General features: G+C 37.7%; 1 protein-coding gene across 1 annotated transcript; it reads right to left on the reverse strand.

The window, feature by feature from the left end:
- LOC121731151 (sodium channel protein Nach-like) lies at positions 1 to 24,943 on the reverse strand. The gene is made up of 11 exons (XM_042120507.1): positions 24,902 to 24,943; positions 24,333 to 24,439; positions 22,852 to 23,005; positions 21,881 to 22,011; positions 15,432 to 15,540; positions 11,734 to 11,895; positions 9,766 to 9,853; positions 9,235 to 9,312; positions 1,757 to 1,871; positions 1,003 to 1,103; positions 1 to 203 (listed from the first exon to the last, which is right to left on the reverse strand). Exons 1-11 carry the CDS (start codon positions 24,941 to 24,943, stop codon positions 1 to 3), a joined length of 1,290 nt encoding a protein of 429 aa, XP_041976441.1.
- Positions 24,944 to 25,911: the final 968 nt, after the last annotated feature.

The following is a 25,911-nucleotide window of genomic DNA, read 5'->3' on the forward strand; positions in this document are numbered from 1 at the left end:
TCAATCAATATACGGTAAATGTTCATGGTACTTTAGCTTTCTATCAGCATTTTCTTTCGGCTTTAATTTAGGATTCTGTACTGAGACTGATATATTCTTATACGTTAGAGCCGTGTACAGCATATCCGCCAGCAACCATAACACTTCGATGACACTCACTATGGACCCTCCGAGGCACAGGCCAAAGATGCCACCGAGGTTGGCTGAAAAAAAGGAAAAATAGATAAACTTTACAAAAAAATTAGTTTGTTTGTGAGCGAAGTGTTTTGTTCCTTATTTTGTCCAGAATTTTACTTCCAACATATTGCGCTCCATTGCTTTTTGGCAAACCCCGAGTTGGGACTTTAGCAGATTGATCAACAACCAAGTTTGCGCACCGTAGGTTAGCACGGGCAGATTACACTGGAAGATACTTTAATATAATTAAAGTACCTTCCTAAATTGAAAAAACCATAATGTAATAAAGCGAGATAATTTCAGCAAAATCGGTTCAGCGGATTGGGCGTAAAGAGGGTTACCTCTGTAATAAATATTTCTAAATCTTTAGACTTAGACCTGTTTTCAACTAGCATTGTGAAAGCCAAGCGACTGCTTTATGAATACTTGCTCCAGTAATGTTTGTTCATACAACTGTCACTTAAATATATTGGCTTTATCCGGTGTTTGTTACTTACGATAGAATATGTTTACGTGTAGCCTTAAATTTTAGTATTTGTGGCTCTTTAGTAATTAGTCTCTTTACACATTGTAATTTACCTAGTAGTATGTGGCGCCTGTTATGTTTGAACTTATTACTCAACCTGTATATCTATTTGTGAGGACCTGTAATTGGCTTCTTATTTTCTAGTTTAAGTTATTTACTGTTTTTATTGATAGCTGTTGGTCTTCCTAACATAAATAAATAAATAAATAAATAAATCAATAAATATTGTCAGTACAGACAGACAGACACACATTCCCATTTATACTATTAGTATAGAAGTTTGGATTTATTTGCCTGACCTAGCATCTGGTCCCAGGAGTAGAGCACCTCTCGCCGGTACTTCATGCAGGTCATGTCACCAAAATGTACGGTTACCCGGCAGTAGGTCTCGTCTACTTTCCTAAAATAGACAATGAGGATTGATTGAATAAAATATAATATAGAGACCACACCCGCATCGGAAACCCGAATGCATAGAATCAGTAGAAAATACATTAACTGGCGCATACGTTTGTTTTTTTTTTTACCGAACGGAATGAATTCCGCACGTAATTTTTAAGTGCTAGCCAGCGCATTCGCGCGTAAAAAAGATGAACGTATTTTTTTTAAATGAAAGAAGGGGGCAAACGTGCAAACGGGTCACCTGATGGAAAGCAACTTCCGTCGCCCATGGACACTCGCAGCATCAGAAGAGCTGCAGGTGAGCTGCCGACCTTTTAAGAGGGAATAGGGTAATAGGGGAGGGTAGGGATGGGAAGGAAAGGGAATAGGGTAGAATAGGGAAGGGAATTAGGCCTCCGGTAAACTCACTCACTGTGAGAGCGTGGTATTTCTCCGGTCGAGCCGGCCCATTCGTGGCTCTCCCACGTATAATACGTTTTCGCTAGTCTCGCGAAATTCCAAATACGGAAAACGACTTCGGAAATTGAATACGGAAAACGTGTGTATGTGGCCAGGTTTTAGCCCCCTCCAGTTTTCATTGCACTTTTCTTTTCAGTTTTGCAGAGCGATTTTTGTCTTATACAGATGCATGACTATATTCACGTTACTTACTTCATATTCCTCTCCCTCTTCACCAGCTCAGTTTCAGTCTCGTACTGCGTGTAGTCGCACTTCTGGTAGCACTGCAGAGCTGACATCACGTGACGCATGTCTGATAGTGTCTTATCTGAAACAGTATCGCAAAGTTTCGGTGGCGGTTAATTCAATATAAGGGTTGATACAGACCACAACGCAACGCGTAGACGTATTTCTAAATTTATATGGATTTGACAGATTCGCAAGATGTCTCACGCAATTGAAATCTGTCAAATACATACAAATTTATGGCGCGCCACGCCTCGCCTCGCCTCGTCGCGTTGCGGTCTCAATTGACCCTATGTCGTGAGCTATGTTTCAGATAACGCCACCAACTTACGTAGGTCCGTCATCTGCCTATGAATCAACTTCTCTGATAGTACATACTTGTGTCATTATGTAGTCATGTGACAAGAGTGCCTTTTATAACGACAAGAATATTGTTACCTAGTAGAACAAATAATCGTCTTTTGCATATTGTGATCTATCTAAAATATTATTGCTTTTTTTGTCAGACAATTGTCTTCAACCAACATTAAAACAACGTTCTTACAAATCAAACCCACGACCTCCGAATCAAGAGCATTACTCCAAAGACACTGCGTACGCGTAGCATTAAACGGTGGAACAAAGTTAGAGAGGCAACTTGATATAAACCTTTAACACGTATTTTTAATTAAAAACTAGAAGAAATACACACATATTTTGTGGATCAGTAAATATAATATTGATGTTGATGATTGTTTCGTTCCATATTCAAAAGTTGTTGTTTCTAATCTGAAACTTTTGTTTGCACAACCCGACGTGTTACTTCGAAATTTATTAATTACTTGTAACCCTTGTTGCCCGAAACACCTTAACCTTTTGTTGCAGTCAAACAATTAAATCAGACATTTAGTTAACTGACACTCATGACGTGTCAACTTACAACAAGCTAACAACTTTAGTGATGTCATAATGACGTGATAGCACTGTCATTATAAAAGACAATGTCAGGGCAGTCCTATGGGAGTAAATAGTTATAATTTGTGGTGTGGATCCCGACGCATCATCTACCGACCTTCAGAAGGAGGATTCCTGGCTGATTGGAGTCGTCTACAGGAGGTTCAGAGGACGACTTCCGAACACGTCGCGCCCCACGTCGCAGATAGTACGTGTTTAGTGCTTAGTGTTAGTTTTAGTATAAATGTTATGTATGTTAGTCTATAAGGTATATAATGAAACGAGCTTTTGCCCGCGGCTTCGCTCGCGCTAAGAAGTATTATTATATACAAACTTTCATCCCCTATTTGAACCTCTTGGGGTTGGAATTTATCAAAATCCTTTCTTAGCGGATGCCTACGTCATAACATCTACCTACATGCCAAATTTCAGCCCGATCAGTCCAGTGGTTTGGGCTGTGCGTTGATAGATCACTACGTCACTCAGTCAGTCAGTCACCTTTGAGTTTTATATATATGGGCCAAGATGCCTGGTCTAAATAAATAAATAAAATAAAAAATATAACTCGTTCTGTCTATATATGCAGATTACAGGGTGTAACAAAACAAAGTAGCACTGTTGAGAGTGTAAATTTTCTTAAGGCGGGGATTAATCTCAATCCAAAATTATAACTTTGCACACAACCAAAGACTAAGCGTATACGCATCGCAATAAGATTCATTTTAGCTTAGCATAAAATTGAAGTCACTCAAACGGATTTTCTCTATTTTTCATGTTTTTTTCTCATTTGGAAATAAACATTAAGAAACAAAATTGTTCGGTTAAAGAATTTTTAATATAGATTTACTTACAATTTATTCAAATAAAATGTATAATTATCCTAGTTAATACTTTTATTTCGATGAAATAGATTTTTATCGGAGGTGAGTTTGTAAATTAATTACAGCCAAAGTATTAAGTTTTATTAAAATGTTTATGGTTTAAGGTATTTTAAATATTGTGCTTTATACCTCATATTTTTTAAAACTTCGTTATTAAATTGGAACTAGGTAAACCGGAAGTCGCGGAATAACAAATTGAGGTTTATCCTCGCCTTAATATTGTTTAGGCAAATTCATAATATTTTTATGGCATCTCTAACAGAAAAATATTGGAAGTTAAAAATACCTTTTTCAATGTTGTTGTGGAAACCTCGAAATTACAAAGGGCATACCTATTACATTACTAAAAGTATTATCCCCTTTTTTGGCAATATCACTTGAATACCAAAAAGTGTAATAATGATTTACTGATTCCCAGAATTACGTGGAGGTGTGATACAATTAGATTGTCATAAATATCGTGGTTTTCTCGGAGCTTTTCTCTTTCACAAAATAATTATTTTTCTTTTTATTTTTTGTGTCAATTGTTCATAAAAATAAAAATGTCGGTAAGGTTACCGAAAAATATTGGTTACTTTACAGAAACTCAGAAAGACAATAATATTTAATAAGAAATGTATGGTAACGACAAGTCTCGGTGTATTACATGTTGTAATTGTCGTACTCCTTAAACAAATAGTTTTAAAACCTTGTTATCGTAACTATCGGCCATCTTGATATTTTTTCGAATGATAAAAAGTAGGCATTTTTAAAAAATCACATGATTTTTTTTTGCCTGCGACAAACCACGTGTAGTACCTACAGACTGTAGGTAGGTACTACCTTTGTTAAACTCCTGAGGGTTTACCTATTTTACAGATTTGATTAAAATCTGATCGTATCCTTGATAAGAAGATCCTAGAAATATACGTGGGAGAGCCATGCTTCGGCACGAAAGAGCCGGCTCGACCGGATAAATATCACGTTCTCATAGAAAACCGGCGTGAAACAGCGCTTGCGCTGTGTTTCGCCGAGTGAGTGAGTTTACCGGAGGCCCAATCCTCTAACCCCTACTCTATTCCCTTCCCTACCCTCAACTATTCCCTTCCCTTCCCTACCCTCCCCTATTACCCTATTCCCTCTTAAAAGGCCGGCTACGCACTTGCAGCTCTTCTGATGCTGCGAGTGTCTATGGGCGACGGAAGTTGCTTTCTATCAGGTGACCCGTTTGCTCGTTTGCCCCCTTATTTCATAAAAAAAAAAGAATAAACCACTTGGGAACTCTACCCAAGATCAGGATGGTTGGCGCTCATTGAGGGAGGCCTACGTTCAGTGGATGTCAATAGGCTGATGATGATGATGAGGATGATGAGGACGATGAGGATGAACTTTAGGACTTTCGTCTTTCACTAGCGGATACGAGTACTTATGACAGTCGTTTCCCACTACAGACACCCCTAAAGTATTAAACCTCTACATGTAGGTACAGAAAATATCAGCTTTTATAAAATTAATCTTTATTCCTTGACGTGTGAGCCTGCTATTACGAGCGAGCACGAGCCACAGGCGAGCACGAGCCACAGGCGAGCACGAGCCACCCCTTCTCACGGCGTGTGATATCACAAGCCGCGCTACGTTGACAAACATTCAAGTAAAATTAAACTTTATTAACACGACAATAGATATCATTTTGCTCTAAGTCACGTTAAATAAGAAAATTTTAATGACATGCAATTTTATTCACTAGGCAACTAGGTTGCATTTCAATCTATGCCGCGAATTTTATTATATTAAGTTTAATTCCTTTATTTTGATAACAGATGCCGCTGAGTCCGTCTGGAGGTGATCTGTTGTGGAAAAACTGTGTTTGAATCCGGCTTGCCCTGGTGGCTGTTGTTTGTCTAATTTATGGTTGATACGGTTTAGTATAACTTTAATTAATATCTTGTAAAGGTGCGAAGTTAGGCTAATGGGACGGTAGTTTGTAATGTCACTTTTATCCCCTTTTTTGTGAAGCAAGACAATATTTGAATAGCACATCTTATTTGGAAGCTTACCGGATTTTAGAATGGTATTGAAAAAAGTTGTGATATGTGGCAATAAATGTGATAGACCGATTTTTAAAATTTCAATGCTGATTCCATCCTCTCCGGGACTTCGGTTATTTGGCATACTAATCAGAGCTCTCTTTATTTCTTTTAAAGTAATTTTGGGAATAGATTCTGGGCAAACATAATCAAAATTTTGGTTAACTGGCTGTGGGTTATCATAATAGAGCGATTTGTAAAAGTTCGTGGCTACGTTCATTATTTTTTCTCTATTGTTGTACTTTTTTCCTTCTTCATCTTTAAGACTATTGATCCATGATTTCCCTTTTGTTATGCCTTGTTTTAAGATTTTCTAGAGCTACTTTAACTAAATGAGTATTGAGGTCTCTTAAATCTTTCCTAACGCTACGTTTAATTTTTTTGTCTATATCCCTATATTCTTTAGACCCAATAGTCATTTTTGTTCGTTCTTCAATTAAATCTAATGTTTTCACTGTAAGTTTATTTATTTTTTTAGGCTGCTTTTTGATGAATTTTGTACTTTTAATAATACCTGAGATAATAGCACTATACTGGGTTTCTGCGTCTGCTTCTTCTAATTGTAAAATACTAAAATGGTTTGAGAGATCTAGGTTGTACCGTTCTGAATTAGCTATGAGAATTTATTTTGAGTAGCTATGCGTTTGTTTTTTAAATAGTTTTGCTCGATGTATTTTGAAATTAAATTTGATTTTGGCTCGCAATGGTCTGTGGTCTGAACTGAATTTAATTTGATTTATTACGCTAACATCCTTAATAATTTGTTTGTCGGAAGGAAGAATGTAATCTATTTCATTATATATGTGTCTATCGGGTGACGCCCAAGTCCAAAGTTTACAAATTGAAACTGGATTGTTTGGATTGTTTACAAAAGAAACTGTTGGCGATATGAAGTTTTTGTCCAAAGCAAAATTGCAGAAGACGGGTTCCACGTTCGTTGCGGTCTCCGATACCATATTTCCTGATAATGGTGTCAATGTCTCGTTCTGCTCCCCTACCTACTTCTGCATTGAAATCGCCAATGACGATGTTAAAAGTCCCTTTGTTTTTTTCATACGCTTTATCAAGAAGATCGTAGAAGTCTTCTACGTCCTAATTTGAGTATGCAGATGTTGGAGCATATACTTGTATCAGCGTAAGCGTTTTGTTGGGCGTAAGGCTAAATTTGAGTACAGCAATTCGTTCAGAATATCCTATAAATTCTATGATGTTATTTTGCCACTTTTTGGCCACAAGAAACCCAACACCGTGCTGTCCACTATTTTTACCGAAATGAAAGAAAATAGCATCATCTCTCTCCTCAGTATGCTCGCCTTCACGTCTAACCTCAGCGAGTCCTATAATGTCCCACTTGATGTCCTTTATTGCATTTTCTAGTTCAATAATACGTTCATCTTTTAATTGTTTACATTGTAGGTCATATTGACCTATTTAGCAAATCGGAGTCCTTTATAACGTCTGCCATGGTCGTTTTTGAAGATACCGCCGCCCGGGGATTCTTAGCACCCCTGATGCCGGGCACTCGGGGCCGTGATGTTGTCGTATATGTCATATTGGGGGGGTTTGGACCGTAATCCGCCACGCTGGTCCATTTGCGTGTTGGCGGAATAATAATAAATAAAAATAAATATACATAAAGTAACATATAATATAATACATATACATACACAAATATAATATGGAAGGAAAACGATCTGTAGTACCAGAGGCATCACAGGTCCGTTTCCTTCTTTGGGCGCCCGGAAACCTCACTCACTCGGCGAAACACAGCGCAAGCGCTATTTCACGCCGGTATTCTGTGAGATTGTGGTCTTTCACCGGATGAGCCTGCCCATACGTGCCGAAGCTTAGCTCTACCACTACACAGTGGAAACATAATAATTATTATTATTGTAAATTATAAAAATAGGGATAGATATATACAACTGGGAAAGTTTTGAGCAATTATTATTGTTCGGAATCGTACATCCTGCAAGCTTACGTCATCATTCCACGCGAAAAATAAACCATCATCAATCCTCATCACCTTGGTGAGTGGCAGTCTTCCACCATGTATTTTTTGCGTAACATCCTGCCATGCACTGTAAAACTCAGTAATGAACTGCCACCAGTATTTGAGGACCAATACACACCATAGGAATTTAGTCCCAGCCCCCAGGGTATCCCACCCTGGGACTTAAATCCCTCTGACGTGATAATTCTACAACACCAAGAATGAGTGTAGGTAAAAAGAGTGCCATATTAGTTAATCACCTATAATAAAAATCTTCGTGCTAGCTATAGCGCGATGTAGCCGCCAGACAGCGGCATATGTTATCAAATAAATGAATTACACTTAATTTAATAAAATTAGCGGCATAGATTGAAATGCAACCTAGTTGCCTAGTGAATAAAGTTGCATTTCATTAAAATTTACTTATTTAACGAAGTGACTTAGACCAAAATGATATCTATAATCGTGTTTATAAAGTTTCATTTCACTTCAATTTTTGTCGGCGTGGCGCGGCTTGTGATATCACGCGCCGTGAGAAGGGGTGGCTCGTGCTCGCCTGTTTGCTCAAACTACGCCTTTGAAGTTACCGACTTTTATCGGATAGGGACGCGCCTGCACAAGCCGCGCCGCGCCACCCCTTCATACGACGCGTGGCTCGAGCGGGCGCGGTGCGGCTCGTGGTAGCACGCGCCGTGAGAACGCAACCACGCCACCACTTCCTTAGGGCGCGTGCTTCGAGCTGGTGCGTGATATTAAACGCGCCTGCTCGAGCCAGCCCGAGCCACCCCTTCACACGGCGCGTGGCTGGAGCGGGCGCGGCGCGGCTTGCGATAATACGCGCCGTGAGAAGGCACCTTTAGCCCGGCCGCACATTGTCTGAAATTTCTGATACGAAAAATTTGAACGTCAGCCGGACCGCCACACCGCACACTATCCGAAATTTCCTTCCGGCGAGTTCGAGCTCACTCGGCGCAGTACAAAATATAAGAGAGAGCGCGATCCGTCAGAAACATTGAACTGCCATCCGATCGACGTCATCTGACACATGATGTCAGACGCCCGCCGGGACGCAATTATAAATTTCTGCCATCCGATAGACGGCATCTGACAACTCATCCGGACCGGACGTCAGATACAAAATATATGAGCAGAGTGCGTTCCGGCAGGCATCTGACATTATGTGTCAGATGACGTCGATCAGATAAGTACTCTGGTGTTTCGTCCCAAGGTTTTTAGGCCCAGTGGGCCCAATGACCAGATATGATTTTTTAGCATTTTATCATTTTGGTGTTTGGTCCCACTTTTATGATTCATTGTTTTCTGGCAAAAAAATTTGAAGTAGGGTTGGCACAAAAATAATCAGTTATAACCATAATATTGTTTTGTAAATTTAAAAAATATCTAACATATTATAGGTCACGTATTGGATATACGAGTTTTCGTATATCCAATACGTGACAAGCACTTGGCCGGTTTTCAGGAAATAATTGTAAAGTTTTCGCGAGATCGTTTTTGTGCACACGAAATCTTATTATAATATAATTAGTCATATTATAGGACATACATACATACCTAAAGTTTCATAGACGCACTTCAGTTTCGGCCAGTTACAAGGAGGAAAAGATTCCTTATGAAGCTTAGGTGGTGAAACTGAAAAAAAAATTATGCCTTTAAATACAATATGCATATTGCCACAATATCTATTGAATTGAATTGACATAACCCGATCAAATGACGTAGGTTTATCGTCTATCTGTGAATATTCATAGAAAAAAAAACTCTAAAAATCTTTAAACCAAGTCAGGCTCATGTTAAGTCAAGTTAGAAGTGAAATAGAATACACAATATCTAGACTTTATTCAATTGTTTTGTTTATCTATTTGTATGGGTTATTTATATCTGAAGACGGCCAGTTAGATAATACTTATAATACAAAATTCTCGTGTCACAGTGTTTGTGCGCGAACTTTTCTAAAACGGCTCAACCGATTTTAATTTAAAAAAAATTATGTACATTCGTTAGAAATGATACTAGAATTAATAATCTATATGGCAAAACAACGTTGCCGGGTCAGCTAGTTTACATAATCTAAAATATTCTTACCTGCATAATTGAAAGGTATACACTTGCACACCGCTATAACAATCTTCATGATGTACTGCATGGTACAACTCTGGTACGAACTACCCTCCTGTTGACAGTAAAAATATGCTCTGTACTGTTTTTCTAATATTATGACACGCTTTTAAATCTAAATTATGATTATAGCAATGAAATTAATAATTATTACATCAATATAAATTAATTAATGAAAGACACTAGCAGCCTCTGCCGCGCGAAACAGCTCGGTTTGTGCGGGCGCGCACTAGCGGCCAAATCGCAGCAGTCAGGCCGCGGCGGTCATCGAGGTAGATAGATACCTTAGTATGAAACCGCATTAGACCACGCGCACCTAGCCACACCATACTATCGATGGCCGCTGCGACCTAGCCGCCGCGGCCTGGCCGCTAGTGTGCGCCCGGGCTTAGTGTGCAGTGGAAGCAAGCGCGCCGTGCGCCCGAGCCACCGAGTGTTGGTCTTTTGATTTGCTCAGTCGTTTGCAGGCAGTATCGGATTCTGAGGCCTTGCGAGGCTGCTCGCTCTATGTCCGCCTAATGACTTTTATAACATAAAAAAAAATATATTTTAATATGTCTTGCTTACTCACAAAGGGGTGAATTACTTAAATATCATGTAAGTAAACATTTTAAACGTTATGTTTCACCCTTTTTGTTTGACATCAACAAAACCTGGTAAATCGTTTGTTTTTCTCATTTCATATTTTGTCAATTGTCAGTTCTCCACGAGTCTTTTCATTAACTTTACGTCTATAACAAAGACATTTTCCAATTTATCAACTCATTGTTTTGGAAGACGCCAAATACAATATAGATTTTCTTTATAAAATATAGATTTTATGAGAAACTTGTTTCACAATCTAATATAAATATTACAATACAAGTCTAACGAATTTTTTGTCAATTGTAATAATGTTAGCCTTTGTCTTTTAATGTTTCAACAGTTTCATAAAATCTTTTTTATCTTCTACTTATAAAATCAAAAGCATGAGGGTTTATTACGTTACCTTTCTTAACGACTTATTTGTTTTACTTTCGCGATATCTAGTTTTCACAGGTATACGATATTAGCATGGAAGGCATATATATAAAGAAAAAAACTGAATTTGCGTTTCTTTTTTCGGTTCATTAATTGTTTTAAATGTTAACGTTATCTTGTGTCATTTGTCAAAAGTTGTTTTTCTTAGAATCTTATAAGTGAAAACATGTAAAATGGTCTATTGTTATATTCCTAGAAGTTTTTATATGTAATTATTGTACTGTTTGTTTTCCCAAATAAATAAAAAAAAATAGAATAAAAATAAAAAATATTTTATTTGTAAATGACAAAGATTGTCGCAAAATGTAGCTCAGCTCTTTATTCTCTCAAAATTACTCATTTAAACGCTATTAGACTGAATATAAATATTTATTTTACTCTTTTCTCATTACACACACAATTCACAATACAAGAAATTTTCTCTATTTAAGTCATCATTTTAGAATATGTCAAATTTCAAATATAAATAAAAATAAACTTACAAAAAGGTTAAAAACGTTTTAGACAGATATACAGGTTGTAACAAAAACAAGTGATAATACTTTAGGGTGTGTACGTGTTCCTTGTAGAGATTTCACTGTGAAAGTAGCAGCGCTAAAAGACCAAAATTTTTTTTCACTTTAGTATGGGCAAGGGCCCGAGCGTCACGAGTTTCCCCACACAAAAGTGAAAAATTTTTTTGGTATTTCAGCGCTGCTACTTTCACAGTGAACTCTCTACAAGGAACACGTACACACCCTAAAGTATTATCACTTGTTTTTGTTACACACTGTAGAATTATAACTTGACTTTCAGTGACTCGGCTGTACTAGAACGACACAACTGCTACATGATATTATGTATTAGTTTCTTTTTACCAGAAAACACTACTAAGAACCTCACATCGTCGCAATAAAGATATATTCTAAGTTTTACCGTTTCCAGAAAACACTGGCGGTCCCTCAGTGATAAGGCTGTGACGTCATTGGAGGAATCAATGACCCACACGTCGACGGTGACGTCGAAGAATGTGCCCGCACTCAGCGTGATGGAACTGTCCAGGAGGGTCAGCTCGTTTTGACTGTCGAATATGTACATCTGTAAATTGTGATTTAAATGTTTTTAATATCCATTTACATGTTTTGGTCTTTGGTTATGATAAAAAACTTAACGTGTGTGACACCGTACTTTTTTTAATGAAATAAGGGGGCAAACGAGCAAACGGGTCACCTGATGGAAAGCAACTTCCGTCGCCCATGGACACTCTAATATCTAGTAATAGGGGAGGGTAGGGATAGAAAGGGAAGGGAATAGGGGAGTATAGGGAAGGGAATTGGGCCTCCGGTAAACTCACTCACTCGGCGAAACACTGAAAACGCAAGCGCTGTTTCACGCCGGTTTTCTGTGAGAACGTGGTGTTTCTCCGGTCAAGCCGGCATATTCGTGCCGAAGCATGGCTCTCCCATATTGACCGCATTTGGAGCCTTTGGACAGACGCTCATAATCAGCTTTATTTACATTAAAAGAAATCGGAACAGTGTTCAGTTCGTCCTTCCCGAGTAATGTAGAATCGAAGGACCAACAAAGGATATTACTTGAATCAACTATTATTAATAATTGTCCTAGTGTTCAGCTACTGTTGATTAAAATACAATAAAAATAATATGCCACGCGTCACGCGATGCAGATTTTATTTAGAAGTTATATTAAATCGGAATACAAATTACTGTCCATATTGTTTGCGTTATGGCGTTAGTTTTTAGCTGAATTGTAGAGCAAGAAATTTATCATTGAATTGCCTGTAATCAAAGTACTCTATTCATTATTTTATTCACTGGCGTAAAACCAGTATTTCTGCTGAGTAAGACTGACATGAATTCGGGAATTTTTATTCAGACCGGCTCTATTGTTCATTCGCCAAACAAATTCTCCCATAAATCGGAATAAAACGTGACGGCAGATCTATTCCAGGGTTTACAGACTACAATAATCCGTCTCCGTTCCAAATTTCGTCCAAAATCATTAACAATATTTTATTCACATCCGAAACAAAAGGCCGCTTATTTAAAAACATAATATTTTTCTATTAAAAATGAAACCAAAGTCCTAAACTCTTGGAAAAACAACCCGACGCGACATGTTGAGCCACTAAGATAGAAATAAAGATCTCGTTGTAGTGTTATGTTGATATATTTAATACTAGATGACACCCGCAACTCCGTTGCGCCAAAAATCGTATATCGCGCGGGAACCGTACATTTTTTCAAGGATAAAAAGTGTCCTATGTCCTTTCCCGAGGCTCAAGGTATCTCCATGCCAAACAGCAAAATCGGTTCAGCGGTTTGGGCGTGAAGAGGTAACAGAGAGACAGACACACTTTCACATTTATAATATTAGTATGGATTTATACAGGCGCTAGTAATAGATCATCAACATTAACCTCAGACCTGGCAGGTCGTATGCGGCCCGTGTGACTTTTAACTATTTTGAAAACGCCCACCGACAATATAGTGCATTTGCACTATATTCGGTATAAAATTCCGAATTTTCGTGAAAGTCCACACAAAATTTTTTCCTCTTTTAAATAGCTAATTTTGAAGATTATTTATTTAACCCTAAAAATGTTGGTTGCGGCTGTGATACCAAGGTCGAAACTTGTTTGTTGCCTGTATAAAAAAAAGGTTGAGTACAACTGATCTACAGGCAGGCTAAAAAGGTGCACATACACATTTCAAGCATGATTTCAGGTCATTTAAAATTAGTGCCAAACAGTGCAGTATTCCCTAGCGCATGTGTTGAGCAAGTAAGATTTCTAGAACGCAGCTGAGTGTCTCTATTGTGCATTTTTATTTTGTTGTATTGTCCGATGTCAACTTAATTATCGTGACAAACATAATATTAATAATTCAAAAATTTCGACAGTAACGGCTATGACTTACAAACTCGGTCAAAACTAGTATTATTTGCGATTTATATAAGCAACCTTTTTCATAAAAACGCTCGAAAAGTTATGGCACATTATATTGGTTGTAAAACGTTTCGCTGAATCAACATAACTGTTTTATTGACTTATTCGTTTGTTTATTTCTCGTGATTGCTAACAAATTATTATTTAATCAATTGCTAACTCATATACAAGCTTGTCAAGTTAAAATAAATACGAGTAATTTTAATGTTGACAATACGAATAATGAAATTTAATTCGCCTAAAGACATAATACTCAATTATTATTTATTCATTTTCTTTTTAGCAACCTTCATCATACCATTTAATACGCTCAAAGAATTTGTAGGCAGACAGATACTTACGAAAAGACATTAAAATAAGTTCAAATTGCAATGTGAGGCGATGTAATGCATTTTAAGAAGGCGACTAACGTTCGTTTTCAATATTCAATCTATGGTTTGACAATTTGACGTACAACCGATCGCAGCTAACATTGAATTGACATAAAATATATTATGTCGCTAATGTCTAATGTGAGCTATTCCTATCTCTAGTAGGGCAAAACCAGAGATAGATCAAATATTGGGAAGGGCCGTAAAGCAACATTGTCGATTTTATAATTCCTTTTTTATACTAATTGAAAATAAGCCCCGAATCGTTTCATTTTTGAATATAGATACTACATTATATTTCCGAAGGTCTGACCTGACGAAACATGATATCTTAAAATTTTCTCAGTAGAAAAAATCACGAAGATGCATTTTAACACATTGTATAAAATTCTATCACCGAAGGACTGGCCTGGCGGCTTTTTAAAATGTTGTGTATTTATCGATATCCTTACGATGATTTAGAATGATTCCGCTTCGTCCTTTTTCATGATTCTGGATTCAATGACGGGCGTGAGTGTGAAGAAAGAAGGTCGACGATGTTTGATTTTTTGCTTTATTCGCCCTCTAAAGCTGAACCTTGTTTACTACACAAGGACATACATTGAATTCACAGACTGTCCGCTCAAAGAATCGCGTAGCCTATTCCAATTTTGAAAATCTCGTTATAAAAGCATCGCATCGTCGCGTCATATTGCAATCTGAAAAGGAAAGAATTCGATGACATTCAGCCGAGGTCATCGTGGATGCGACGATCTATGATGCCAATATCAGTTAGCAACAGACAATATGCAAACTGTGGTGCTAAAACGGTCACATTTAGCTATTCCTCTCAATCAATTCAGCAAATGAATTGTCAAAACTGTCAAACTGACGAATGTCAAATTAGTACGAATTACTAGACATGAATTACAAGCACACTCTGCTTGTGATTTAAAAAAATGAATCGTAATATGATTCCATAATATGATTCTCCAAAGCGACCATTTTAGCCCCGCTGCTACTTGGATTGATTTAAAAATAGACATTTCTGAGACACTCACAATTAGGCGGTGTTACTTCCGATTTTTATCTTGTACCTACAGCATCACAGAATACATATAACTACAAGTAACAGCGTGTAGAAATTGAGTCGGCATCGTTTCTATAGAGTGTTCTTAAAACAAAGTACCTAGTCATTTTCTTTATGTTATAAATAGCTTCTAACTTGTGGTAATATGCGTGGTGGCCGCAAAGGAAGAAATTCCTACCGAGCGAGGTGTTACACTTTGCTACAAACAAAAAAAACATGAACTCACAAACACCAAGCCATCATTCCCACCATCACCAATGACGTTGATCTGTATGTCCAGTGCCTCAGAGATGTCGATCCCGGAGGTGAATTCCACCTCTCTCCCCGCACTCTCCCTAAAAAAAACTAACTGTTAGAAGAGGTATGTTAAAGTGTCTACACGTAAATGGCCCCAACAAGAACTTCATATGACAGACACGTCAAGGCGTGATGTGTCACCACACTAATGGACCCACTTGTATTATTAACCCTCATTTGGTTGTGGCGGCTTCAATGATTCGGAAATGTCACAGTGGATTTAGTACTAAGTAAACTTTGCTCTAGAAATTATAGTACGTCTGGTGAATAATAATTAAGGTTAGGTCAAGTTGCCTAGTGCCTAATCTGAACGTATAATCTGTATTACAATAGAGTCTAAAGGATTATTAGAATAGGAATCTAAAGCGCCCCAAGCATCTTTAGATTCCAGATTAATATAAACAAAAAAATTATCTATATTTCCTGGTGTTCTTTTTTTGGGAAATAATAAAACGAGCGAATAAAAACTTACTTTGCGACTGATGATGAACATACTGTTTTAATAACTTGAGCGGTATGAATTTGAGTAAGCGAAAAATAAACTAAACTAACGACTAATATTTATTTATAATAAAATCCAGAACGAGCTTACAAAAAGTGGATTGTGATTAATCTATTTCAGATATTAACATTCTATCCGAGCGACTGTATTACTAAGTGAGCGACTGGAAATACATAGCGGGCAGCTTCAATATTAAAGATAGATAAAAAAATTCTAAGTCAGGTTATACATTACGAACTACTAAAAAGTTCACTTTGAGCAAACTTTTGTGAACTGCTTTATTAATGATTATTGATTAGTGGTTACTGATATTCTATTTGAGGGTTTATATTTTATATTTTGATACGTGTTTTAACTGTGTAAACTACAGATTATTAAATGCGTGCGAATTCGAATGGGGGCGGCGCGACGAATCGTTGCAGTCAGGTGAGTTGGCCTGAGGACTTTTTAGTGCATTTTGTTTGTGTTTTACAATATTTTTTTGTGTTTAAATGTTTTGTAGTAAATTATTTTGTAGTAAATTTACTACAAAATATTTAAACACTAAAAAATATTTTTTAGTGTTTAAATATTTTGTGGTAAATTTTTGTGCAGGAACCTAGGTAATGACTATTTTAAGCTGAAAAACAACTCAAACATGTTAAATATTTTCGTATGAGAAAATGATTTTGGTATTACATATGTATGAGAATTTCGATGGCACCTGGCCTCTTAACATAAGGCCTACTTAACCAAGGTTACCGAAGCGCGGGGCCGGGCTGGGCGCAGCCCTCCCAAAGGGGCGCAGCCCCCCGCCAAAACAAAAACAAACACAATCCAGAAAGTCCAAAAGTAGGTTAGGTTAGTTAGAACTTAGACCACAACACAGAGGGAGCCGAGCGAGCGCAGCAAGCGTGCTGCGGCAGCAGCCAGCGACCGTAACAAAATGAAAGGGGGCCCCCCTTTCAAAACAAAAACAAACACAATCCGGAAAGTCCAAAAGTAGGTTAGAACTGTGACTGTGCTGTGGCAGCAGCCGGCGACCGTCACAAAACACGCTGTAGGCACAGAATACATAATTAGTACCTTATGCTGTAGGTTAGGTTAAAGGCGTTAAAAAGGGCGACCAAAAGACTTAGGTGTAGCCTCAGAATTCCGAAAATTTCAAAGGTGAGTAGCTCCAAAACTGGGGGTTTTCTCAGTGTGGATTTAGTACGGGGGGGGGGGGGGGCTGTTTACCTCTCTTCCCCCCTCCCCCTTACCCCCACTTCCCATCAATTTTGGGGTAGGTTTCCGAACCTTTACCGTTGTCCCTCTTATCCAAATCCCTGATAAATATTGTTTCATCAAATAGTTATTTCATATTCATTTTTTTTGTTTTGATGTGAGCTCATTATACTCCGCTCATAAGTGTATTTTTCAAACTGGTTTTAGTATTCGAGCCACTTCATTTAAGATAAAATGCCGCTCAGTATAAAAAATAAATTTGCCAAATATTGAAAAAAATGCAGGACGTAACGTTGACACTCAAATAGATATTAAGTCGCTCAAATATTATGAAGCTGCTCATTTTGTATTTTAAGTAACTCAAATAAATAATTTGTAAGTTGCTTTTTTGTTAATTTCTCGTCACTCACAGTCAGTCGCTCAAATAATAATTCTATAACCCAAATGAAGTAATTTTGACACTTAAAACGGTAATTTACAGTCACTCGATTAAATACTATCCTTTTTTTTGTCAAAGTCAAATTATTTTATGTTAAAGCCCTTCCTTGACTTTGAAATATAATATAATAATAATATCTATGGACGCTTCACACCACCTCAGTCTGGCCCCGTGCTAAGTACCTCAAGGACTTGTGTTACAGGTACCAGACAACAGAAATAATATTATATTTAATACTTTTATACTTTACATATATTTAAGATTTTTATTATATGATACACATATTTAATACACATCCATGACCCAGGAACTTTGAAAACTTTTTGTTCCGTCGGCGGGATTCGAACCCGCGACCCCCGGCTTGAGCTACCAACGCCCTCACCACTGAGCCACAGAGGTCGTCAATATTTGACGTAACAGTACAATTTGTTAAACTAGTGTTTCCACACTAGTTATAAAACAAGTATAGATAATGTTATACTGAAACGTGAGGTAAAATATCTTAAAGGTGATATAAATCCATGCTAATACATTAAAATAGGTCAAAATCTATCTGTTCTCCTCCTCCTCTTTACTCCCAAACCGCTGAACCGATTATTCTGAAATTTGATGAAAGGAGATGAGACTTTGAGTTCCGGGAAGGGACATAAAATACTTTTTATCCCGCAAAAATATCCGGTTCCCGCGCGATAAACGAAATTATGTCGCAACGCCTTAGTTGCTTGCGCCACCAATTTTATTATAAGTAAAACTTGATATACTTTTATAAATAATAATTAAAAATAATATGTATTCATAAAATTCATTAATTTAAAATAATGCATTGTAATTATAAAAGATTTCGAGTAGGCGTTACTTGGAAAATTAGAAAAATTAGAAAATTGGAAAAAAGTAACAGATCATATTATTATGCTTCTATTTTCGGCTGTAACTGAGAGCAATTATGTAACTCAAACTGTTTTGTTTTACATTTTAATTTTGGATTTTCTATTTATAATTCCATTTCAAGTTCTATTTTCGAAAAAGTTAATTAACTACAATTTTGCGATATTGTCCTTTAATTGCCAAGGTCGCGTCACAGTATAGCAATATTAGTCCCTACAGTAACGAAACGCCTTTGATTGTGCCTTTGATGTCGCACGATGCCGCCACCGATGACAGGTACCGAGCAGATATGCCAGGGTTGCCACGAAACGGGAAATAAAATAAAAATAAATAATGTAATGCAAATGTTATCATTTAATCTGTTTAATCAGCGTGTTATATTTACCTAATATATCGTACTTTCCGATATTTACGTGAAACTTTATTTTTAAGATGATTTTAGTTCTCTATTTAAAAATTTAATAAGCCCATCAAGCCCCATAAGCTCACCGGTGAGCGAGACACAATAGAATAACAATAGATTTCCAAGGATCCATGAATCACGATCGAAGGATTAATAATGAAGACGCATTCGAAATTTCGAATATATAAAATATCCAATAAATAATCACATGTCAGGTGTAAGAGAAGCACTTCAAAACCAGGGATGTCAGATGTACCAATTTCTTGGTACACATACCAGGTTTTGGTTCCACGTACCATGTACCAAGACTACTCGGTCCTTGTACGCAAAAATACCAAGATTGGCCCTTGACCGACCAAAATAAACTGACCATATAGAATAACCGGCAAATTTCAAAGATGCATGTAAAAAACATTCCAATCAGATTTCCTTTATAATATAAAACTTTTTTATAGCAAGCAGTCTCGATAAACAGTTGTGTTGTGTGTAAAAATGTTTTTTAGAAATCTCAATTTGTTTACTTCGGACTTCTTTTCCATTGTTTGGTTAAGCAAAAGAACCCTCGTTTCTTATAAAAATCTTCGTTATGAATCATTTATCTATTTTTTCCAATATATTTTACATTTTGTACCCGAATTATGCAGTATAATATCAAAAAGATAATGCACTTCAGAATGATATTTCTTCCGTGCGTTCGATGATTACTGCCCTCTATTAACAGTATACGAAATTAAATTATTAATTTATTTCACTGGGATGCGACTTCCGACACAGTTTGCCATCAGTGTTCGCAGCTCCGGAGCGGAGCACAGGCGTACCAGTTTTCTGTCTCCGATACCAGATTTCAGCCAGCTCGATACAAGGATTTCCAAGTGGCCGTCTAACATCCCTGTTCAAAACTCTTATTACGTGCGCGGTAAGGGCGGTACAAAGTACAAAATGTTACACTTGGTGTGTGTACCTAGCTAGGTAGGTACTAATTAGTATGTAACAGGGTATTTGACAATTTTTAATTTATTCTATATTGTTTCTCTCCTTGTTACACATCTTACAACGTAAACAATAAAACAGAGATGCAAATAAATGCCGCCAAGGCCAACACAATATTAGTGTAAACTGTGAGCCGATATTTATGAAAATTTAAATCCTTTTTGTTTTTTGAATCAGATTTACATCCGTACACTGAACATTTATTATAATATCCCATTGTTTATAAGATAAGTTATCGTTTTACAACCCAAAATTTGTAGACAACGCGCCAACGTCACCCCTGTGGGCGCAGGTACACAAACTCCGCGAGTTTGTGTACGCGGGCCCGCGCCACCCGCTTCCCCGCGGGTACCCCTCCGTTGCTCTGCGCAAGTACATTCGTTTCACTACTGTAGGGATATGTCATATTGCTATACTGTGGTCGCGTGGTGAAGAACTACTGGTCACTTACAGAAACACTTTAAATAATGTCGGCTGAGAAATACTTATCCTCTACTAATATTTACGTTTCTTTGCGTACAATAACTAATACACCAAATTCCTGCAAAAATATATTATCACGGTATCTCAATCTTTTTATTAAAAACTATTTTTAATCTTTAATCTATCTAGTTTTAGCCATGTTTTACTGGTAACAGTTTTTATCTATTTTTTTTTATTTTTATGAAAGAAGAGGGCAAACGAGCAAACGGGTCACCTGATGGAAAGCAACTTCCGTCGCCCATGGACACTGGCAGCACCAGAAGAGCAGCAGGTGCGTTGCCGGCCTTTTAAGAGGGAATAGGGTAATAGGGGAGGGTAGGGATGGGAAGGGAAGGGAATAGGGGAGGATAGGGAAGGGAATTGGGCCTCCGGTAAACTCACTCACTCGGCGAAACACAGCGCAAGCGCTGTTTCACGCCGGTTTTCTGTGAGAACGTGGTATTTCTCCGGTCGAGCCGGCCCATTCGTGCCGAAGCATGGCTCTCCCACGTATAATCTATACATCTCTACTCTTATTAATGCACATTAATACACATATAAATAAAATTGGAGTCTGTTTGTAATATTGAAAGAACCGTTTTTTACTACATGCATAATATGAATCTATTTAAGCTACATACACCAAAACAACATTTTTTACAATTTTTGTCTGTATGTCTGTCTGTCTGTTTGTTCCGGCTAATCTCTGAAACGGCTGGAGCTATTTTGCCGGGACTTTTTTTGGTAGATAGCTGATGTCGTAAGGTGTAACTTAGGCTACTTCCAACCAACTTCCAAAAAGGAGGAGGTTATATTTTACTTTTTTCATATTTGTTAGCGGACTATCCATCTTTGTTATGTTGACGCGGACGAAGTCGCGGGCAACAGCTAGTTCCAAATATTTTTTATTACTTCTGTAGATTTAAATCAAATTAAAAAGTTGTTACTCTCTTTTACCGGCCAGTAAACACTTATATTATGCTATAAATTGTCTCTCTATTTTTGTACTTTTGTCAATTCAATTTTCTTCTTTTGCAGTATACACTAATGAATACGCTATTGTCTACACTCTACATAATATTATTAATTATAAGTTTGTAATGTTTGTATTTTCCCGTTGTAATGTTTCCCGATGCTCTTACCTGAAATAATACTAACATCCACACCGGTTTCGGTGATGGTGGCCGGTTTCAATGAAACTAGGCCACCAACCACGAGCAATTATTTATTGCCCATGTGTGTGCGCAGTATACTAGAGCATTCTTTCTTCCTTTACTCTCATAGCCCAGTGGGACAGAGGACCGACACGACTGGCGAGAGATCAGGTGCAGGACCGACATATTACAATATGCCTGACTTGTTAATCAGGTGATCAGCCTGTATTGTCCTAACCAAACATGGAAATAACATGTTTCCAACGCGGGAATTGAACCCATGACCTCCGGGTCAAGAGATGAAACCACTGGACCACGGAGGCGACACCTGTGTTACCTGAAATACTGCAAGTCGAACTGACAGCAGTGTCCGGCGACTGAGAACACGTCCCTAAACATGGTGGAGCAGTCGAACTGCTTCGAGCGCCATTCGCAGCGGCGCAGCAGCATGTCGCATGGGGTTCGCATCTGAAAGATTTTTTTTAATAATATAAGGAGGCAAATGAGCAAACGGGTCACCTGATGGAAAGCAACTACCGTTGCCCATGGACAACATCAGAAAAGCTGCAGGTGCGCTGCCGGCCCTTTAAGAGGGAATACGCTCTCTTCTTGAAGTTTTTCAGATCGTATTGGTCCGGAAATACTACTGGTGACAGTTCATTCCAGAGTTTTACTGTGCGCGGCAGAAAGTTACGCGAAAAACGCACTGTGGAAGACTGCACCACTTATCAAGGTGATGATAAAAGCTAGCTGATGATGATTAGTTATGGACCACGCTTTTGGATGGTAAAAGTAATCGCACATTTATCTGCATACACCGCCGAACACGCTGCATTTTAGAATTCGTTGTATGAAATGATATAAAACCTCGCACGTTTGTCCTCACCGTACGCACCGCATTTCGTATATTATGCGGTGTGTTCAACGCGGACGGTGCGGATAAAATATGTGCGATCAGCTTAAGATGCCACAGATACACACAATCAGACAGATACACAGACTGACACGTCAAACTTATAACTACACTTTGTTTTTGTCCAGGGTAAATAACGAGGATTATCTGGAATGGCAGGTTTCTAGCGCGCTTTAGTGAAAAATATGCTGAAAGAGTTACCGTGGTCTACTATGGTACGCGTGTACTCTAGTGTTTGGTTCCTAAGAATCTGTTTCAAATTTTGCAGTGCCAAAAAAATTGATGCAAGAAAGGAACAAAGTTTATAACTCCCCAAGTTTCTCGCTGCTTAGCAAACGGCTTAGCAAAATGACACATTAATGGTACAAACTTTAAATTAAACAAGAACGTAAAACCTCGTTAGTGAGATAATTGTAATTGTAGCCCAAGTCCTCGAGGGTGGAGTGCATCTTCTTGATGTAGTCTGGAGGTACGTAGTCCGCCTTCTTGATGTTCGAGAAACTTCGGTAGAACTGATCCACTTCGGTGTCGTTGTAGCCGCGGAGACGGCTGAAATGATTATATTATTTCATAAAAAAATATATTAAGAATAAAAAATCGGCCAAGTACGAGTTGGACTCGCGCACGAAGGGTTCCGTACCACAATAGAGCAAATATAGGCTGAAAATTGTGTTTTTGTATGGGAGCCCCCTTAATTATTTAATTTAAGTATTTGAATTTTATGATAAATTATTGTTGTTATGTTATATGTTTTAGTATATTTTGTTGATATAGCTGCAACTGACACGCAATTTGTGAACATTTTAGAAGTCTAGCTATAGCGGTTCTTGAGTGCCTGGAGAAACACAGATGGACAGACGGACAAACATCGAAGTCTTAGTAATAGGGTCCCGTTTTTACACTTTGGGTACGAGACCCTAAAAATAAAGAAGATACGACCTATCGTACCTACTATCTTCTAATCTATATACATATAAAACTCAAAGGTGACTGACTGACTGATTGACATAGTGATCTATCAACGCACAGCCCACACCACTGGACGGATCGGGCTGAAATTTGGCATGCGTAGATGTTATGACGTAGGCATCCGCTAAGAAAGGATTTTGATAAATTACAACCCCAAGGGGTTCAAATAGGGGATGAAAGTTTGTATATAATAATACTTCTTAACGCGAGCGAAGCCGCGGAAAAAGCTCGTACATAATAAATGAGAAAGTGTGTCTGTCTGTCTGTTACATCTTGATGCTTAAGCGTCAACCGTCAACAACAAAGCAGGTGAACAGATTTAGATTAAATTGGTGTGGAGATACTTTGAGTTCGGGATAGTTTTGTCAAACATTTACGGCTACTTATTTCTAGTCGATAGTCAGTCGATGACTGAGTTAGGTTTTAGGCAGTCTTAAAAAAACTAGGCCTTTACATCCGCTGTGGATGATTTATACAGTATTTTCAGAGCAAAGTAACCACTCTTCAAATACTGTAGCGCCTGGGACAAGATTTTTAAATGTCCGTATGGTTGCCCAACGCATACGGCATTCTCGCAACATAGTCGGCCTAGTCCAGAGGAAAGAACTAGTCAATACGTCTGGGACCAACTATGAGCGGGTTTCCTCACGATATTTTCCTTCACCGTACGAGCGTCCGTATTATGTACTTGAGATCAGAAAATGTCTCATAGGTACACGCCTCCACCCGGGTTCGAACCTGCACCCTCTAAGAGTGCGAACCAAAGGTCTACCCAATAGGCCACGGACGCTCACAGGCACTCTCGAACCGTACGATAAAACTTAAGACTTAATGAAGCGTTTATTTTTGTAGCATTTACTTATCTACTGGCAAGGTAAGCCACAATAATAATGTACTCGTTACTCACAGTATGTTGGAGATGTTTTTAGCATTCGGGGCGTAAATGACTTGTGGATCGCACACGCTGAGCGCGGGAAACGCCACTTTCTCAGTCGACCATTGCGTTGTTTCCACCTGAAATAAACATTTTTATGTCCGGTTTCTTAAGGTTCTTATACCAAAAGTTTGTCTTAGAAGTTACTATTAGTAGCGATACAATAAAATATATAATATCTATTATCTACTGAGGGCTATTGAGAAGATAAACTCCAACCAAACAGACTTAGACACCGGGCGTTAGATATTTTGGCAAATGAAAACTGAACCGTTTTTTCTTCGCTCATATTAGTCTTAGCGTGATAAAATATAGCCTTCCTCGATAAATGGGCTATCTAACACTGAAATAATTTTTCAAATCGAACCAGTAGTTTTTGAGATTAGCACGTTCAAACAAACAAACTCTTCCGCTTTATATTAAAGTATAGATTCGGTATGGATATTGGATATACCTTTTATCCCAAAACGGTACGGTTCCCGCGCAATAAACGAACTTTTGCGCAACGGAGTTGCGAACATCAATTACTTCTAAATACTTACAATAGTAAACGTAGGATTCAAAGCGTACTTCTGCCAAATCATATGACTGAGGTAGCCGCACAGGCACGCGCTGAAGATGATGATTATAGTCCAAGAGACGTGGACCCAGGGGGACGAGCTGGTGTGAAAGTAGGTGACTCCGTGGAGAGAGCTGTGCTGACAAAACTCTCTGAACTTCTGCAGTAAGGTGTCTTTGAGGCTTCTCCGAGAAAGTTTCACTTGAATTTTGTTTTTCGTTCTTTTGAACGACATTTTGATTGCTCCTTCTTTCTTTCCTTCGTTTTTATCGACACTATAAATCGAGTATGGTAATAAAATGCACTGTCTTACTAATAAAAATGTTTATGCAGCGTACTATTCAAGAGCCTGTTATGTAGCCAAGGCATTTTCTTTATCGCTTCTTTATAGAATCGCCGATCAAAATGTATTGAATTGACAGACGAAGCGAACGTCAACCCCAAATCAAAGAACGCTTCTGTCAATTTCATGCATTCTGATCGGCGATTCTATAAGGAAGTAATAAAGAAAAGATCTTGGCTAAAGGGCAAGGTCTACTGTCTGTGCATGTCATGTGACTTTTCCAATATAGACCTTGTAAAATTATTCTTTGTTTGAATATTTTCCAAAGAAATACTTTAAAATGGCAAAATTTATAATAGGTAACAAGACATAATACGACTTCGATAGAAAGAAATAAAAGTAAAAGTAAATTTTACGAGCACTAACAATTTTACTTAATGTCCTTTTGATTAATATTTAATTATAGATTTATGAGTTTTACTGTGTGGCTAAATTTTAATGTAATTATTGCCTTCAAGTTTTTAAATAAAAAACTTTTGTAATTATATTATTACTTTGTTTAGTCTTTTGTATATTATGTTGTCAGCGAATTTAACCATAATAATAATATGATTAAAATCAAAGAGCGTAAGTATCTGTAATCTCTTAACGTTTGAGATACTAAACCGATTTTGATTACATTTGTTATGGAAATACTTTACCGGAAAATG

Source organism: Aricia agestis, chromosome 10 (assembly GCF_905147365.1).
Source record: "Aricia agestis chromosome 10, ilAriAges1.1, whole genome shotgun sequence".
In the NCBI taxonomy this organism is placed as follows: Eukaryota; Metazoa; Arthropoda; class Insecta; order Lepidoptera; family Lycaenidae; genus Aricia; species Aricia agestis.

Coding starts and splice junctions, on each gene's coding strand:
- LOC121731151 (XM_042120507.1), bottom strand. CDS start 24,943: ATGATTTGGCAGAAGTACGCTTTGAATCCTACGTTTACTATT. Junction 23,006..24,332: donor AAAAACATCTCCAACATACT/GTGAGTAACGAG, acceptor TAATCATTTCAG/CCGTCTCCGCGGCTACAACG. Junction 204..1,002: donor CTCCTGGGACCAGATGCTAG/GTCAGGCAAATA, acceptor CCTTTTTTTCAG/CCAACCTCGGTGGCATCTTT.